This window comes from Salvia hispanica, chromosome 3 (genome assembly GCF_029641045.1).
Source record: "Salvia hispanica isolate PSC_SH4W2 chromosome 3, Shi_PSC_v1, whole genome shotgun sequence".
Lineage (NCBI taxonomy): Eukaryota > Viridiplantae > Streptophyta > Magnoliopsida > Lamiales > Lamiaceae > Salvia > Salvia hispanica.
The window spans coordinates 34,914,718-34,932,746 of NC_142694.1; the positions used below are offsets into that span (position 1 = coordinate 34,914,718).

General features: G+C 32.8%; 2 protein-coding genes and 2 long non-coding RNA genes across 5 annotated transcripts; 3 read left to right on the plus strand and 1 right to left on the minus strand.

Annotated features, from left to right (window-relative positions):
* Positions 1–2,835: 2,835 nt before the first annotated feature.
* LOC125215427 (alpha-galactosidase 1-like) lies at positions 2,836–6,575 on the plus strand. The gene is made up of 13 exons (XM_048116841.2): positions 2,836–3,078; positions 3,159–3,217; positions 3,296–3,352; positions 3,436–3,470; positions 4,411–4,514; positions 4,585–4,660; positions 4,795–4,853; positions 4,935–5,149; positions 5,231–5,313; positions 5,410–5,500; positions 5,940–5,989; positions 6,077–6,217; positions 6,366–6,575. The coding sequence occupies exons 1-13, from the start codon at positions 2,909–2,911 to the stop codon at positions 6,456–6,458; spliced, it is 1,233 nt and encodes a 410-aa protein (XP_047972798.1). The 5' UTR covers positions 2,836–2,908; the 3' UTR covers positions 6,459–6,575.
* Positions 6,576–8,012: 1,437 nt separating this feature from the next.
* On the plus strand, positions 8,013–9,448 carry LOC125215913 (uncharacterized). Its single transcript, XR_007175321.1, has 3 exons — positions 8,013–8,292; positions 8,448–8,560; positions 9,020–9,448. It is a non-coding gene; the product is annotated as an uncharacterized LOC125215913 (long non-coding RNA).
* A 209-nt stretch (positions 9,449–9,657) lies between these two features.
* LOC125216809 (uncharacterized) lies at positions 9,658–11,621 on the minus strand. Its single transcript, XR_007175459.2, has 3 exons — positions 11,418–11,621; positions 10,616–10,786; positions 9,658–10,028 (listed from the first exon to the last, which is right to left on the minus strand). It is a non-coding gene; the product is annotated as an uncharacterized LOC125216809 (long non-coding RNA).
* An 895-nt stretch (positions 11,622–12,516) lies between these two features.
* Positions 12,517–17,975, plus strand: LOC125215181 (UBX domain-containing protein). Of its 2 annotated transcripts, none has more exons than XM_048116519.2 (9): positions 12,517–12,686; positions 14,333–14,547; positions 14,903–15,101; positions 15,285–15,362; positions 15,443–15,511; positions 15,997–16,140; positions 16,289–16,400; positions 16,814–17,079; positions 17,533–17,975. In XM_048116519.2, exons 1-9 carry the CDS (start codon positions 12,585–12,587, stop codon positions 17,695–17,697), a joined length of 1,350 nt encoding a protein of 449 aa, XP_047972476.1. In that variant the 5' UTR covers positions 12,517–12,584; the 3' UTR covers positions 17,698–17,975. The 2 variants fall into 2 exon arrangements, with proteins under 2 accessions (XP_047972476.1, XP_047972477.1); XM_048116520.2 differs by having other exon boundaries at positions 12,518–12,686; positions 14,906–15,101.
* The last annotated feature ends 54 nt before the right edge of the window (positions 17,976–18,029 follow it).

Consider the following 18,029-nt stretch of genomic DNA (forward strand, 5'->3'; position numbering starts at 1 on the left):
TGAGTTGGAAATTGGAATAGTGGTATTGCTACCCAATAAAATCTAGACAACTTTTTTCTATTGCTTTTGGCCCATAATATTTTCCCACTGTCACTTATGACACTAATGAAATATTCGAAAAATAAAAGTCAAAGTATGGGAAGTCTTTACAAAAATTTTAAAAATAAGTTAGATATACATGTATGTATAAATTGCACTATTCAAGGTAGGATTTCATCAGATATGAATCATATGATAAGATGAAGGAAAATATATGCTGATAAGAATTATTAGCAAAAATTTATCTATATTTTCGTATGCATAACAGTTGTCTTTATCTAAATTGGGTGTTTGGTGGAAAATATTAATAAATTATTATTATCCTTAGCATTTATATGAAATATCAACCAGATCCACATTCATTCACCTCATAATTATTTTTCTTTTTTCACACACATACAAAACAATGGAATATTTATGATTTGATGGGACATGTTTCTTGTTCCTTCTATTAATCCTCAATGGTTGAATGTATTTCATCTTTTGGGAGGTAATAAGTGGCTCAATTAATTTGTGTGGATACAATTGTCTTGTAATATCAAAGTATGATAACTAGCCAAATCAATACTTTCCTCTCACAGATTATCTCTTCATATTAAGAAAATTCGATGTAAATAGTTCAAAGTGTGTGTGATATTAATTAGACAGCTTGGAAATCATAAAGCAATAACAAAAATTAATATAGGGATGTAATCAAATACAAATTTTATTTATTTATTTTTTTAAAATTAACTCCTATATGAATGAGGAAATTACAAATAAACTTCTAAGAAATGAGGAAATTACAACTGATGTCAAGAGAGCTCGAACTCGACACCTCAAATGCAAACTTTAAATATTGTACAAACTCCAAATTATAATCTGGACCGTTTATAAATGTCAACAGATGACAAAATAGTAGCAACAGAAAATGTCAACATAATGTCAACGGTTGATGTTGTGTTGACACTGTGTTGACATTTTCTGTTGCTACTATTTTGTCATCTGTTGATATTTTTTAACGGTCCAGATCATAGTTTGAAGTTTGTACAATATATGAGTTTGCATTTTATCATTACACAATATATAATTATTTATTTAAGTAAATACTTACACGAATAAGATCTGACAACAAGATTGCTTATAAGTTTTTTATTTATTTTCTTTAATTTAAATTTAATATGTTTTGATATAACAAAATTATGTTAGATATGTATATATTGTATCGAATGTAGGATTTCATTAGATATGATAAGATTTAGGAAATTAAATACAGATAAGAGTGATTAGCAATATTTTATCTGTTGTATCATGTGCATGATATTTGTTTCCAAATTGGGTATTTTGTGGAAATATATTGGCAAGTTGGAAAAGAGGCGTTTAATATTATTATCCTTATTATTTATAAGAATATATGTGAAAAATGGCACACTCCAATCATTTCTAATGTACTCCAAAACATGCACTTAGGAAATATCTTAATATTGTTGGTTATGATAAAAGTTTATAAAAGCAATAATAAAAATAAAATTGTATACAATTTTTTGATGGGATATCACTTAGTTGGTGTTTCTTATTCCTTCTATTAATATACAATGGTTGAATTTATTTATCTTTTGGGAAGTAATAAGTGGTTGAATTAATTTGTGTGGACAATAAAACAATACAAGTAATATTAAGAAAATTCAATGTAAATATTTCACGGTGTGTGTGTGAGAAGACGAATATAAAAAAAAATCATTAATTTCAGGTAAGTACATGAATATGATCTGACAAATAGATTTCTTATTATTCAATATGTTTAAATCTACATTAATTGCTAATGTCACAAGCTCAAACGGGTGAGACGTCTCATTCAATCTAGGCAAATTATTAGATAGGGGAATTATGCACTTTCTAAAATGTAAATTTTATTTATGAAAAAAATAGATAGGGTATAATGACTTATTACAATTTGCAAGCTAGGTGTCTATTAATACTGCAGGTTTTGTGCAAAATATCTTTACCAGAATTCCTCAAGTAAAATCCATGTGAAGTGTGGAGACAACTCTAACCACTTTTACCAGAAATACCAAACAGAAACAATAAGTACATTAAAAAAAAACAAAATATATCCTTAGCAATACGTGTCTCAGTTTTTAACAGAAGTGAAGGAATGAAGGCATATGTGAACCCACATGGTGTTAACAAGGGGCTTAAGCCCCTCCAAAATTGAAAATTTCTTAATTTTCTATGTATATCATTTTTGTATGTGGACATACTTGCTCGCCATTTTTAACTTAGAATCTTTTTAATATATATATAAAAAATTCATAAAACTATAACATATCGCATTATTGGTTTTTTGTGCAAATCGCTTGCAGAAACACTTACTATAAGAAATTATATGAAAAAATTGCCTATAAAATTTTTGAACTCAAAATTTTGAAGTTTATAGTCCTTACTAAAAACAAAAGCACTTATTACAAAAAAAATCATAGTAAAAGTAGTGTCTAAAATAAGTCAACTCAAAGTTTAAAATATTATATTTTTTACTAAAATAAATTTATGTGTTCGTCCCTGATAGAATGTGGATCAAGCTTCTATACATTAGTTTTACAATAAAACATTAGTGAAATGAGTTAGTGGAACGCGAAATTCACTCACTAAATATAATAAAAAGTGAAAAAAAGACACATGTTACCGGACCGAGGGATTAAAAAAAAAATTAGACCCTCATCTCAATTATTGATTCTAAGTTTTGTCGCAAGAGAAATACTAAAGCAGAGAAGGCCCTCAAATTTGAAAAAAAAAAGTGAAAAACAAAGGCATCCAAAATCCTAACTATATTTACTTTAAAATTTTCTCATCCCAAACACCATCTTCCACTCTATAAATTGTGTCACTCCTCATGCTTCCATTTCATCAAACATCAACAATGGGCTCTTCATCACTTGTTGTTAGGACTTGCTCCTTCCTAATCATGTGTGCTGTAATAACAGCATCTTCTTCATCGGATTCTGGCGCCTTAAGCCGCCGGAATCTTCTTGGAAATGGCATTGGTTCCACCCCTCCAATGGGGTAAAAAACTTATCTTCAATCTACTTATTATGCCCTCCATTTTCTAACATGTAAAAACATCTATTTTTGTTCATATTTAGATGGAATAGTTGGAATCATTTCAACTGTATGATTGATGAGAAGATCATCAAAGAAACTGGTAATGATGGTTTTTTTCATTCTCATTATTTTATCTTCTTTGATGACTAAGAAAAATCTATGGTTTTTTGTGTGTCAGCTGATGCCCTTGTCTCAACTGGCCTTGCTAAATTGGGATACAATTATGTCAACATAGGTAAAAAATAATAATGCTGCTATTATTTTTCCCCAATTTTTTCTAGTCATTTTTGTGACAATGCAAGATTATGTGACTCACAGATGATTGCTGGGCTGAACTCGAACGCGACAGCAAGGTATGTTCTTTTTACGTTCTTTGGAGAAATTGTTATGGGTGAGCATTCAGTTTTCGATTAATCAATAGATGGAAAAACAATTTTTTGAGCTATGAAAACCAATTTAAACCAAAAACCAATTTAAATGGGAATCCAAAAATATACTAGAAGAATCATCTAATATTAATTAATATTGTATCATGACTATTCTCAAGAATAAAGTTAATATAATGCTAGATCTATTCTCACTATTCAAAATTTATACTTAATTTTTACTGTTCAAAATTAAAATTTATCCAGATCTATTTTTACTAGGCTTTGTTTTTTATATAAATATATATATATATATATATATATATATATATATATAGAGGGATGTGTTAAAATGACAACCCATTTTAAAATAACACCATACCACCATTCTTAGTCAATCATTTGTACACGTGGGCGAATAATCAGCTGCCATGTGGCAATCATAAAAAATTCGCAAAGGTAAATGTACGCGGACTGCAACATCCAATACTCTAGACTGCAATATCAAATACTCTAGACTGCAAGGTGACGCGGCCTGCAATATCCAATACGCTAGACTACAATATATAGATTGTTGTAGATTGCTGTCTAGCGTTTATACTATTGCAGTCTAGCATATATAATATTGCAGTCTAGCGTGGTGTCACAGTGTCATTTTAAGAGTGTTGTCATTTTAACGCACCCCATATATATATATATACCAAATTCTTTTTTTATTTCCTTTTTAAATTTCTGAATCGAATCAAACTAAAAAACTTAATTTTTGTTAAAAATTAACTGAACGGAAACTATAACGAATAAAATCGAACTAAATTTTAAATTTCAATTTGATTCTGGTTGGATATTCGATTTTTAAAAATATTTTGAACAGCCCTTGAAGCTTCTCCTGTTGATTTTTACATGTGCTTGATGATGTTGGAAATTTCAGGGAAGCATGGTGCCTAAAAATTCAACATTTCCTTCTGGAATTAAGGCCTTATCTGATTATGTCCATAGCAAAGGTCTTAAGCTAGGAATCTACTCAGATGCAGGGTAACAACAACACCAACAATTTCTTTCAAATGAATCAAAACACAAGGCTTATCCTTTTCTTGGTTTGCAGACACTTGACTTGCAGCAAGAAGATGCCCGGTTCACTCGGACACGAAGAGATAGACGCAAAAACCTTTGCCTCATGGGTATATTTTTATAGCTATGGCTATTTTTTTTGTTAGTATGATATTGTCTATTTTTGGGTCACTTTAAAAAAAGTTTCATACTAATTGGAGTTGAAAAACACTGCGTTATATTGTTTCTAATTTTTTTTTCGCAGGGCATTGATTATCTCAAGTATGACAACTGTAACAATGGTGGCATTAAGCCAACTCTGAGGTGACGAAAGAGAATAAAATATAAGAAAGAATTGATACATGTACGTAACATTAAACATTATGGATTAATTGTGTTGTGTAGGTATCCGGTGATGACCCGGGCTCTGATGAACACGGGAAGGCCCATCTTCTTGTCGCTATGCGAGTGGGGGGATATGCACCCGGCGCTGTGGGGCTACACGGTGGGGAACAGCTGGCGAACGACTAACGACATTTCGGATAATTGGGACAGCATGGTGTCAAGGGCTGATCAGAATGAGGTTTATGCAGAGTATGCTAGGCCGGGTGGATGGAATGGTAAGTTACTAACAACTTGTGTTTTTTCCCACTTGTTTTTTTTTCGCACAAATGTTCGAGTTTGAGTTTGAGTTTGAACAGATCCGGACATGCTTGAGGTTGGGAATGGAGGAATGACCAAGAATGAGTACATTGTGCACTTTAGTATTTGGGCTATTTCTAAGGTATAAAACATCTTGTAACTCTAAGTTGGATTGAGATTTGAGATTTGAGATTTGTTGTATATGTAATTATTGTTGGTATGTGTGCATTGGTTTTAGGCACCATTGCTAATAGGTTGTGATGTGAGAAATATAAGCAAAGATACCATGGAGATTATAGCCAATAAGGAGGTCATTACACTCAATCAAGGTAACAAATTCTTCCATTTATCTTCTTTTTCTTTTGGGCAAATTTAGTTGTTAATATTGCAAATTTTGGCTGAATTTTGAATTTTCCCACGAACTTAAATTTTGATTGTGAAAATCATGAGTTTTATCGTAGTTTTTCGAATTTTTGGGATTTCCACAGCGAACGTGACTCCTACGTGCCCTAGTTACTCCTTGTGTAACATAAGTGAAACCACATGGATATAAATAACAAAAAAAAAAAGGGAAAAAAAAGGACGTCATATGAGATTATCTGACATCGTCTATTGTAGGAAATCCGAAACTACACACCAATGCATGATTTTTATGCCTAAGTTTAAAGTTGATGAGAAAATCAAGAATTCGGCCAAAGTTGGTGTTATTAGCGACCATTCGTCCTTTTATATTCTTGTTGTGACATTTTGTGATGTGATTATGGACAGACAAGCTAGGTGTTCAGGCCAAGAAGGTTAGGATGGAAGGTGATTGGGAGGTACGTAATATATACAACTACAAATACAATATAGTGATGAGATGCAGATCTGAGTAGACATAATTCGATTATTTGGTGTTCGAGCAGGTGTGGTCCGGGCCGCTTTCGCACTACAGGATAGCCGTGTTGCTGCTTAACCGAGGCTCGGTGGCTACTCCGATCACAGCCCATTGGGACGACATAGGCATCTCCCCGGCTACTTCTGTCAAAGCCAGAGACCTTTGGGAGGTATATATCTCTACACTCCAACACCATTCCTATATGTTCTTATTGTTATCTTATGGCTTCACCCGGTTCGCCCTTAATACGTTCCCGGTTAGTTTCGATAAATTCGTTTGCGAATGAATTTCTGACATGTGTATCTTTGTTTTTGCAGCACAAGACTCTGACTTCAACATTTACAGGAAATTTGACAGCAAATATAGATTCTCATGCTTGCAAGTTGTTTGTTTTGAAGCCTATTTATTGAGGTTTCATTTAATTGTAGTAATTCTTATGGAGGGGGAATTTAATGCACTATAAAATAGTGTTGTTGGGTGAGAAATGGTTGATTTATCAATATAATGGTGGTCCCTTGTTAGAATTATATGGCATTGGTAATTAGTTGGCTGAGTTATATATTTATTTATTTTAGGTTATAGTTTACAAGTACTAGTTTGGAAAACTGCCTAAAAACCGATAATTAAAAGCATGAATTTTAGCATTTTTTCAATTTTTTATGATATCGTTTCATCAAGAAAGTACACACAAAATTAAAATAGAGTAATATAATACAAAATCTACCTAATTCATCAATAAAATGACAGAGTTTCGTTGTGTTGATTTATCGTTTCAATATTAATTTTATCATGTTATCTCTATGTCAATTAAAATTACCATTGGGCATGCCACATAGGATTTAAATTTTTCCAAAATACTTGATCGTGAGAAATTTGCTTCATAGAGTACAAAAGTTCATGTACTCCACATTTTAACTAAATTTTAAAGTGGTGTTTTAACACATGAATTGATATATAATTACTGTATTTTTCAGCTATTAAATCCTTCAAATATGAAGCTAGTTAAGTACAACTTGTCTAAAAATATCAATTCAACTCAAAATTTACGGAATGATAAATTCACTCGCTAAAGTTAGAAAAGGTTAATATTAAAAATATAGTCCATAATAACTTAATAAAATTTCATCTAATCAACTTACATCCAAGTAAGAAAATATTCAGTGGACCTTCCACACTAAAATGTCACTACGAGATGGTGTACTCAAGCATTAACTTTTGATAAATGAAAACATAAATAGCTCACATCCAACTAGACATGCAACTAATAGAGTTAACATTAGTAGATATTCATTAAACTACTTTTATAGAAGATATGCATTAAATCACTGTTATAGAATAATGCATCATTTTTAATATTGAAATCATCAATATTTTTTTTCCTCCTACGTATAAACTACATACTTATATACTACATATAATATAATAATAATAATATTTTTTTATATAATATATACTATTATTTTATATAATATTTTATATATTATTTTATATACTACATATAATATAATATAATATAATAATAATATTTTATATATGTTCATCATCTTTTGGCAACAATTAAAAAATAAGTATAATCACGGAGTACAACACTTTGTTAGTTTTATTTAAATTTTATGATTAGAATTTTCTATTTCTTATATATTTATACATAAAAATATGTATGCAAGTAAAATGCACACAAACAAAAGTATGATTATAATTTAATTTTTCTATTTTTTAGTGCATTTAAAGAGTTATATGTACTAAGTAACTTACTATGAAAGTAAATATTAGTAAATTATAATTATTTAAGTATGTAAATATAGGATTATGTTAAGATGACAACACTTATTATAATGACACCATACTATCAATTTGAACTTTTAGATCTAAAAATCGGATGGTGCTCAAGCTGCCACATGTCAGCCATTTTTAATTTTAAAAAAAATACTGTAAGGGGTAATATTGGCATCACATTGCATCGGTTATACTCACCCCACTAATCACGTTTTCTCCTTGTTCTTTCTTCAACAAAATTCATTCCAGATTTCCACCATTAATTCGTTCCAGATTTCCTCAAAATTGAGATTCTAATCACACGATTCTCATCAATAATCCAGTATGAATAATTTTCCAATGATATTCACCTCATTTTCATCCAAATCCGATGCTTATATTGGAGAATTCCACCATTAATTTTCGCCAACTTAGTCACGAGAATCTCAACTGTTGATAATTGGGTCTCGCTTTTTCAATCCAAATCTGGTAATGTTAATGTTATTCCATAGTTTCATCGATTCCGTCTTTAGTTGTAGACAATTTTGATCTCAATTGCATCAAATTTGTATCCAGTTTCAGCATTTTTAGTTCCACATTTTTTAGTTCCACATTTTTTAGTTCCATAATTTTCGTTTTTTCAGTTTCAGCATTGATCGAAGACGTTTCAACTATATAATTGTCGTCTGATTTCGAATGGCAAACAACATGGCATGTGATTCGATTCTCAATTTTGATTTGGATGTTTTTCCAGAAGGTGAGCAATTACGTTTTTGGATGAGTATTTATCAGATCCGTTAAGAAATTATATGTTTACAGTTGATGAGATACAGCTTTGGGCTTGGCTATATTTTGTTTATTAATGCTTTTTTTTCTTTGTATTATTAACACATTGCTGTGTTATGATTTATTTTCGCTGGTCAATGTATTGATATTTGCCTTATATTGCATATGAAATTATTTAATTGACATTTTATCAATAACTTATATGTATCTGCCAATCAGTTAAGCTTAAGGATGGGCTATATTTAATATGTTTCTGTGCATGTATGTTAATTTTGTTTTTTTACCGCATTGTTGTATTTAGTTTCACATTTAGCTGGTTAATTAATCGATTCTTGCATTATATTGAATCTGAATCAAAGAATAAAGCTGTTGAAATTTTTTTTCCAGAATAAATTTAATGGTGATATTGGGATCATTGATTCATTTTCAGCTGGCATTGAAGAGCTTGGGAAGAGTCTTTTGGCGAAAAACTCTGATATATCTTCAGACACCATCACCAAAGGTTGTGCAAGTGATGTTAAGATTCGTTTGGTGTCCGTAGACGAGAAGGCCATGATATTGAGCAGCAAACCATTGCGCCGGTGTAAAAAATGTGGTTAACTGGGTCACTATGACTCTAGGAATTGTGGCAGACAAAAGGATAAAATAGAAGAGCTAGTTCATTTAATCGCATTTGTGTTTTACCTTTCGAGATTATTGTTCTGCTTTAGTCCAGGAATATTGTTGTTTTAGTCTAATAATATTGTTGTTCAGTGAGATTGTTTTCTTAGTCTATGAATATTGCCTTGATAACGCTTTGTATTTGCGGTTCTATATTACTATACTTTCACTGTTTATGATACAATATCATTGGTTACCAGATTTATTGGTTTTAGCCTAGGAATATTGCTGTTCAGCGAGATTGATTTCTTAGTCTAAGAATATTGTTGTGCATCGAGATTTCATTCTCATTCCTAGCCCTTAACACAGTGCAAAGCTTCATCTGAAAATTGACGTAACTGCGGTGTAAAACATCACATATTGCATCACAAAGTCTTGCTTAGATTTTATACAAGATTAAAGAGTTACACTGCATCAAACTACTATGTAGTAAAGAATATTTCAATTATGTCGCCAACATTGTCTTCACCAAAATAAAACCATCTTGTATTTAACTAAGAATAGTCACCCAATAAAACCATCAGTCAAGGCAAAAAACAACACTAAATCGAGAATTCATGTCCAAAAACACTTAAACTTCTATCATCTGTCAAGGCATGCAGTAGTTCGCAACCATCTTCTCAACGTCTATAGATCCCTTCTTTTTCCCTTCCTCAAAGTGATTCATGGCATTTTTTAAGACATAGTCAATGGCCAGATTGTCATTACTATACATCATTGAACAGTATTTGCCACGTAGCAGCAGGAAGGCCTTCAGATTCTTGTATGTAGAAATCCGTCTAAAATTTTTAAAATATAAATGAGCAACTAAAAAAATAATTGCATATTCCTTTTGTTTTGTCATTACAAAGCAATATCTCATGCATTATACAACAATACAGACTCTAATTCAACAAGTTACCTTTACAAAGCAATATCCCATACATTATACAGCAATATTAGATCTCAGTTGCTGTCAATATTTTTAGCAAGCAATTAGCTATGTTCTACAAAGCAATGCCAACACATATTTTTACCTGGGCCATTAGCTGCCATTAGGAAGCAATATCGCATACATTATACAACAATACGGACTCTAGTTCAACAATTACCCTTACAAAGCAATATCCCTAACATTATACATCAATATTAGATTTCAGTTGTTGTCAATATTTTTAGCAAGCAATTTATGTTATACAAAGCAACACCAATACAAATTTCATCTGGGCCATAAGCTGTCATTAGGAAGCAATATCCCATACATTATAAAGCAATACAGAGTCTAGTTCAACAATAACCCTTAAAAAGCAATATCTCTAACATTACACATCAATATTAGATTTCAGTTGATGTAAGAATTTTTATCAAGCAATTAGCTATGTTTTACCTAGGCCATTAGTTGCCATTGCTGACCCGTTGTCCTCCGCAGAATAATTTTCCTCATGCTCTCTTCCACCTCCTGCAGTTTCATCATATTCAGAGTGAACTTGGTATTCCTCCTCCTCATCAATAGCCTGTGCCGTTGCCTTCCTTTTTCTTGCCATTAAAAGTTTTTATGCTGTGTTTGACAATTCAAAAATTTTTTAGGTAATGATATACATCATCCTTATGTGAATTAACATATTGTTAAGCATATTTCATATAGTAACCAAGCAGTAGACTAACCATTGCATATGCTAACAAATACTCCCTCCGTCCCAAGGAAGATGACCCCTTTCTTGGACGGCACGGGATTTTATGCAACTTTATTTTGTGTGTTAAATGAAGAGAGTAAAGTAAGAGAGATGGGATAAAGTAGAGATAAAGGGGTTTTCATTTTAAGTAATGGGTCATCTTGATTGGGACAAACCAAAAAGGGAAGTGGGTCATCTTTAATGGGACGGAGGGAGTACAAGACAGATCGGCGGTTGTTGATAATCTTGGGGAATCATCTATAATGCCTAATACAGTCAAAATCTGATAAATACAATCGAAATCGAGACAAATATGAACGTGTCTCATTGCCTCCCAACATAACCATTAGAGAGAGATTAACACAATCAAAATTGAGACAAATATGAACGCAATCAAAATCGAGAAAAACATGACCGCAATTTACCCATAACTCAACCGCTACTGTAAATCAAAAACTTCAAAACATCACATCATCTTTAGAATTCGATTTCCAGAAACTAAAATCAAAACCATACCGCCGTTAAACTGCACAATATCGCCGTCGACTTTGCTTCGAACTGTCGGAAACGGTGCTTCCAGTTCAGAGTCGAAGAAACGAGTGAATCGTCTGCTAGGGTTTCAGTTTGGGGAAGAGAAATCGACGAGATCGTGAATCGCCTATAGGGTTTCGATTTGAATTTTTTTTTTTTTTTTTTTTTTGGAAGAAAGATTAATGGTGATGGGAAGAGAGAGCGACTCACGCTCATTTACACCGCACCTAAATCACGGGATATACCAAATCTGTTCATATTTTAAAATAATGAATTGACCAAATTACCCTTACACAACAATATCGCATACATTCTACAGCAATTCGAACTCTAGTTCAGCAAATTGATCTCACACGTCCATTTATAAGATCCAACGGATAAAATTAGCGGTAGAGAGTCATCCTAACCATGGTGGCACTCTAATGCTCCCCTGTAAATATATTTATATATAGGAAGAAAAAAATATTACTAGCATTTTTTATATTTTAAGATTAAGATTATACAATACTCCTATTACGTAAAAGTGGTTTAATAAATTTTTTAAAATTTAAATGCATTAAATAAGTAATATATATTCTTAGTAACTTAATATGAAAATAATAATAAATTATAACTATATAAGTGTTTCAATATATTTATATATAGGAAGAAAAAATATTGTCAATTTTCATATTTTATGAATTAAAATTATGCAATATTCTATAAAAGTGGTTTAATAAATATCTTCTAAAAATACCTTAATTAGTTATCATTTCTAGTCATTTATGTTTTCATTTGTCAAAAATTAAATGTTCTCATTTGTCAAAAATTAAATGGTTGAATACATTATCTCATAATGACACTTTAGTATAGAAGGTCCACGGAAAAAAAGTTTCTCCAACCATCCAACTAGTCATGAATTCGAATTAGAACTTACATGCCTTCTCTCAAAATATAACATTATGGGCAAAAAACAAAAAAAAATAAAATTGCACAAAATAAAAATAATATAGTAACCCGTATTTTCCATATAAAAGAAGTTTGATAAATAAGGAATAATAAAATCTTAACAGAAATAAATACTATATATATAAATGAACAAAGGTAAATTCATATTATCTCTCCCAAATCTCTCTCCAAAAACCTAATTTTGAGAAATCAGTAGAAGCTTCAATGGAGGGCGTCTTATCTGCTGTGGATCAGCAGAGATTGGTTTCCTCCTTTTTGGAGATCGCAATCGGCCAAACAGCCGACACTGCTCGCCAGTTCCTTCAGGTGCTTCTGATTTCTGCTTTTCATGTTTCCGATTTATCACCGCCTTACTCGATCTGCTGATTTCTCTAAACCTGCATTGCCGATGTTGTCTCCTTAAACTTGTTCCCCATTTCCAGCTAAAGTTGTGTTTGCTAATCCAGAGGAATGTGCCTTCCTTTATTGTTATTCAAGATGTTTGCTTTTCTTTGTATTTTTGGGTGCTAGTAATGATTTTAGGCGTAAAGCAGCTGAAATTTCTGTCTAATATGCGGAATTGAGGAATAGAGGTAAAGTAATAGTTTAGGGGTTTCTTTGTCAAGATTTGGCTAGAGCTGAGGAATGTGCCTTTGTAGTTATTAAAGTCCCAAGATGTTTGCTTTGCTTGGTTTTTTGGTAACTAGTAGTAATTTTAGGCATAAAAGAAGCTAAATTTTATGTCTGATCTGCAGGATTGAGGAACCGAGGTAAAGTTGTGTTTGCTAATCCAGAGAAATGTGCCTTCCTTTATGGTTATTCAAGATGTTTGCTTCTCTTCGTTTTTTTGGGTGCTAGTAATGATTTTAGGCGTAAAGCAGCTGAATTTTGTGTCTAATATGCGGAATTGAGGAATAGAGGTAAAGTACTAGTTTAGGCGTTTCTTTGTCAAGATTTGGCTAGAGCTGAGGAATGTGCCTTTATTGTTATTAAAGTCTCAAGATGTTTGCTTTTCTTGGTTTTTGGGTACTAGTAGTAATTTTAGGCATAAAGAAGCTGAATTTTCTGTCTAGTATGCAGAATTCAGGAACTGAAGTAAAGTAAGTTTATGCATTTCTTTGTCAAAATATGGCTAGAGCTGAAAAATATGCCTTTATTGTTATTAAAGTCCCAAGATGTTTGCTTTTCTTGGTTTATTGGGTACTAGTAGTAATTTTAGGCATAAAAGAAGCTAAATTTTCTAATCTGTGGGATTGAGGAACCGAGGTAAAGTAATAGTTTAGGCGTTTTCCTTTAAGTAGCAATGGTTAAATGAAGGATTTGTTAAGGATTATTTTGAGGAGGTGTTATATATGTTTAAGCTTAGAATTGCTTGGTGGGTGTCAAAATCATAATGAGTTTCAGACCTATTCGTTGTCAAGATTTAGCCAGAGCTGAGGAATGTGCCTTTATGGTTATTCAATATGTTTGCTTTTCTTGTTTGTTTTTGGGTACTGGGTAGTAATTTTAGGCATAAAGAAGCTAAATTTTCTGTCTAATCTGCGGGATTGAGAAATTGAGGTAAAGTAATAGTTTAAGCTCACAAACTGCAAGTAACTATTGATGGGTAAATTGAAGGATTTGAGGTGTTAAGTTTAGAATAGCTTCGTCGGTGTCAAAATCATATGCCTATTTTCTGAGTTGCTGCGTACCTGGTGTTGTCTGGGGATGTATTGTCTAGATTGTGTATCGATATTTTTACGGTTAAGTCACTCCTTGTTATTCATTACTGAAATTTTTGTGAATGTAAAACTTGGAAAGACTTTGCATATGGTTTTAGTATTTTAAAACTGCAATGTTTTTGTCTGGATTTTTGATTCTCTATGCTATGTAATTGTGTGTTTTGGAACACTGATTGTCTTGTTGCTAACATATCAGAGATTGATAATTTTCTCAGAATTTAATGTAAAATTTCACATGATGTCATGATCCAGGCTACAAGCTGGAATTTTGAGGAAGCTATTCAACTCTATTTCATTGGCAATGAAGGCAGGGCAGCTCAACCTCCTGCATATTTTCCACCAGTGGGAGATGACTTTCCTCCGCATGATTTGGAGAATGAGTTGGGTCGTCCAGATGACACTGATGGTGTGCGGGCACCTTTACCTGTGAAAAGAGATGTTCTTTATGACAGTCCAATGCTTTATGGGTATCCCAACCTTTCTCATCGCTCACTTGATAAATTGTGATATTCACTGTTTTATGATTTATGTAACTTTAGATTATGATTCATTTGATTCTAAGAGCTTTCCTTTTCTGCTTCTCTGAATTTGATTTTCCTTGCCATTTGCCAAGTTAATATTGATGTACATGCATCTGGTGATGTTCTTTAGAACGGAAATTTGTAGTTTAGGCATCTACTTTTAAGTTGCATCTACTTTTAAGTGTTAACTACTGGTTTTTTTGGTGTTTATGTACCAGGCAAAATAAATGTCTTAGAAAAGTTAGCTAAAGCTTCTGTAGTTTAGTTTTTTTTTTTTAAAATAACGTTTTGCTTTATCCAGCAGAACACGAACAGGAGATTCATCACAAGGAACTCCTTCTGTAGTTCCATTTCGCAATTTTCAGGAGGAGATGAAGCGACCTGGAGTCTGGGAAGCAGAACAAGGTTCTTCGTCTTCTGTTCCGGATAAAGTTCAGGATAATCTTGCCTCCTTATATCGTCCTCCCTTTGCTATAATGTACCATGGCCCCTTTGAAAAGGTAAGCTTTCTAATATATTTAAAAATATTGGGTTTTTATTTGCTTTGGTGGTGGTAGCTCTCTGGTTATTAATATTAAACTTGGATGGAAAGTGCCGAATTGATCTTGAGTCACATCTCAAGAGAGTAGGAGACATTAACATGACATATGTTTTATGATACATTGTCAATGTATTTGTTTCAGGCTAAAGATCATGCAAGAGTTCAGAACAAATGGCTCCTTGTCAACATGCAGTCCACTAAGGAATTTAGCTCCCATATGGTACTTGCTTTACAATTCCCCTCCGCCCCTCTCCCTCAGAACAAATGGCTCTAAAACATTATATTTTTCCTGCTTTGCAGCTTAACCGCGACACTTGGGCAAATGAAGCTGTTGCTCAGACTATTAAGACAAACTTCATTTTCTGGCAGGTTTGTATGTCATATATAAAGTGTCAATTTGGAATACTTGGCCTTACATTTGTTTTAATAGTACTTGATAAGATACCATGTGAAGCCTTTTGTTTTTTTCTGTATCAAGAGGTTCTTATATTTATGCTTTGATAGTTCCAACTTCCAATCATGTTTCTTTAATATTCCATTTTATTTATATATGGTATGTTTGCTTTTCATAAATCACTAGCAGGAAAAGATGCAGTCGTATTGAGTGTTGGAATATGAAAGGGAGGAAAATTATTTTTTAAGTTCAGTTTAAATGTATTTCTGTTGCACACTGCATAAACAATGCAGAACTGATTTATGGTGGTTTTTATATGTTATGACATGTGGAGAGCACCGGGAGTGTTTTTAGCGCTGTATTCCTTAACTTCTATGAGCTAACAACACACCAAAAGTTATTCTACTAGATGATTCGTTTAGTTAAATTTTTTTAGTTTGTGTTGTTTAATACGCTTTAGGTATATAATGATACTGAAGAGGGGAGCAAAGTTTGTACTTACTACAAATTAGACACTATTCCAGTCATTATGGTGATCGATCCCATAACAGGTCAAAAAATGCGTTCTTGGCGTGGAATGATTCAACCACAAAACTTGCTTGAGGTATTTGAGTTTTCTATTTATTTCTCTTTTTAACTCTTTTTTTAAATGATACGTGTACACCCATGGACTACAAACTTTAAACTAAAGAGAGAGAGATGATTCTTCTGTTACTAATATTATAATGTGACCTTTTCTATTCATGTTCTAGGATCTGTTACAATTTATGGATGGCAGCCCCTCAGATCTTCATGTCAGTCACTCTCATAAACGATCCAGAGAAAGTTCAAAGTCTCCTATTCCACGTCCCCAACCAACTACAGGTTTTCTACTTATACTACAAATCTCTGCTTGACACTTGCAAATCACTAATTATTGTTCAAAGGAAAATGTGTATATAAATAGGTTGGATAACATCTAGATTTCTCTCTTTATGTTTACTTCTGCTGATTGATCAATTTTGGTGGATTTGTGCTATTCATGCTTTTTTTGTATGCAATTTTATAATGAGTGAAGTTATCTTTCTACAAAGTATAATTGAATCAAAGGATAAAAGTATGAACAGTCTGACGAACTAAATTGGCAACATTGTAATTGAACAGTTATTTATATAAAATCACTTGAAAAACTCTTGGCATGCCTCATTACCTCCACTTGACTGTAGAATACAGATTGTATCCATCTGGCTATAATGTACTTGTGTAATATCTGATGATTGCTATAAATGTTTCAACAGCTGCAGATAACAATAATGAGAATGATGAAGAACTGCAGAGAGCGCTGGCTATGTCTATGGATGATCACAAGGAGACTGATACAAAATCAGATCACACCGAAAAAGTGGATGATGCCACCACTGCTGAGCCGCAAGTTAAGAGGCCAACTTATTTACCTTTGCCTGAAGAACCCAAGGGTGACAGGAATCTGCTTTGCATGGTTGGAATACGTCTCCCTGATGGCCGCAGAATCCGGAGGAACTTCCTTCGCACCGATCCAGTTCAGGTATATGTTTAACTATTTCTCTTTCAGAATCTGTCACTCTCCAACTGATTTTTGCCATGCACTAAGACTCTTGTCAGCGAATGACTCGAATTTATGAGAATCATAAGGAAATTATTAACTAATTGAACTTGTGCTCTTTCCTCCTGCAACACAGCCGTCACCCTATTACCCAATTTCCTACCCTCGCTATACCCACTCCAACTCCATGCTCTTGATCTCTGCTTTCAGTTCTTCTGGATTGTATCTGAAATCGTGCATGTGAACATAATAATGTAGCATTTCTGGTTGATCATTGATCACAAAATAATCGATGATGTTACACATGTCATATGGTAGAAAAGTTGTTGGTGCACTAACTCTCGAGTCTATTCGCTTTGCTCGGATTTAGCTATATATGCTAATACTCTTTTCGCTTGCAAGTTATCCCTTGTAATTATTGTTCATTTGGTACAGCTGCTATGGTCATTCTGCTCCTTGGAGCTGAAGGAAGACAGTAACCGGCCATTTCGCCTGAGCCAAGCTATTCCCGGTGCATCAAAGACATTGGATTTCAATGTCATTTCAACATTTGAGGATTCGGGGCTTGCCAACTCAATGATTTCGGTAACTTGGGAATGAAGACCAGGCGGATGAGATACTGCGTTGAAGAGTTTTTACTTCGGAAGCTCGGATATTTATGTCCCTTTCATTTTGTTGTTCTTATAAGAAGGGGAGATGGGTAGAATGAAATCAGTCAAAGCTACTGTGATGCATCTCTTGTATATATTGCGTGAAGCAAACTACAGTTTTAGTTCTATACTTTTGCTTCCTTTATTTAGTTTGGAGAAGGAACTCATTATGAATCTGTAAATTTGTTATTTAAAAAGATACTCTTATGCATCACGTTTTATTTTGAATCTGATAGTGTACCAATTCATTAAATCAAAGGGGGACTATGCAGTAACGGCAGA

Bases quoted from the DNA above. Each gene is read 5' to 3' on its own strand.
- LOC125215427 (XM_048116841.2), top strand. From the start codon at position 2,909: ATGCTTCCATTTCATCAAACATCAACAATGGGCTCTTCATCACTTGTT. The intron at 3,079-3,158 runs GTAAAAAACTTA...GTTCATATTTAG, and splicing joins GGTTCCACCCCTCCAATGGG to ATGGAATAGTTGGAATCATT. The intron at 5,990-6,076 runs GTACGTAATATA...GTGTTCGAGCAG, and splicing joins GGATGGAAGGTGATTGGGAG to GTGTGGTCCGGGCCGCTTTC.
- LOC125215181 (XM_048116519.2), top strand. From the start codon at position 12,585: ATGGAGGGCGTCTTATCTGCTGTGGATCAGCAGAGATTGGTTTCCTCC. The intron at 15,512-15,996 runs GTTTGTATGTCA...AATACGCTTTAG, and splicing joins CAAACTTCATTTTCTGGCAG to GTATATAATGATACTGAAGA. The intron at 16,141-16,288 runs GTATTTGAGTTT...TTCATGTTCTAG, and splicing joins AACCACAAAACTTGCTTGAG to GATCTGTTACAATTTATGGA.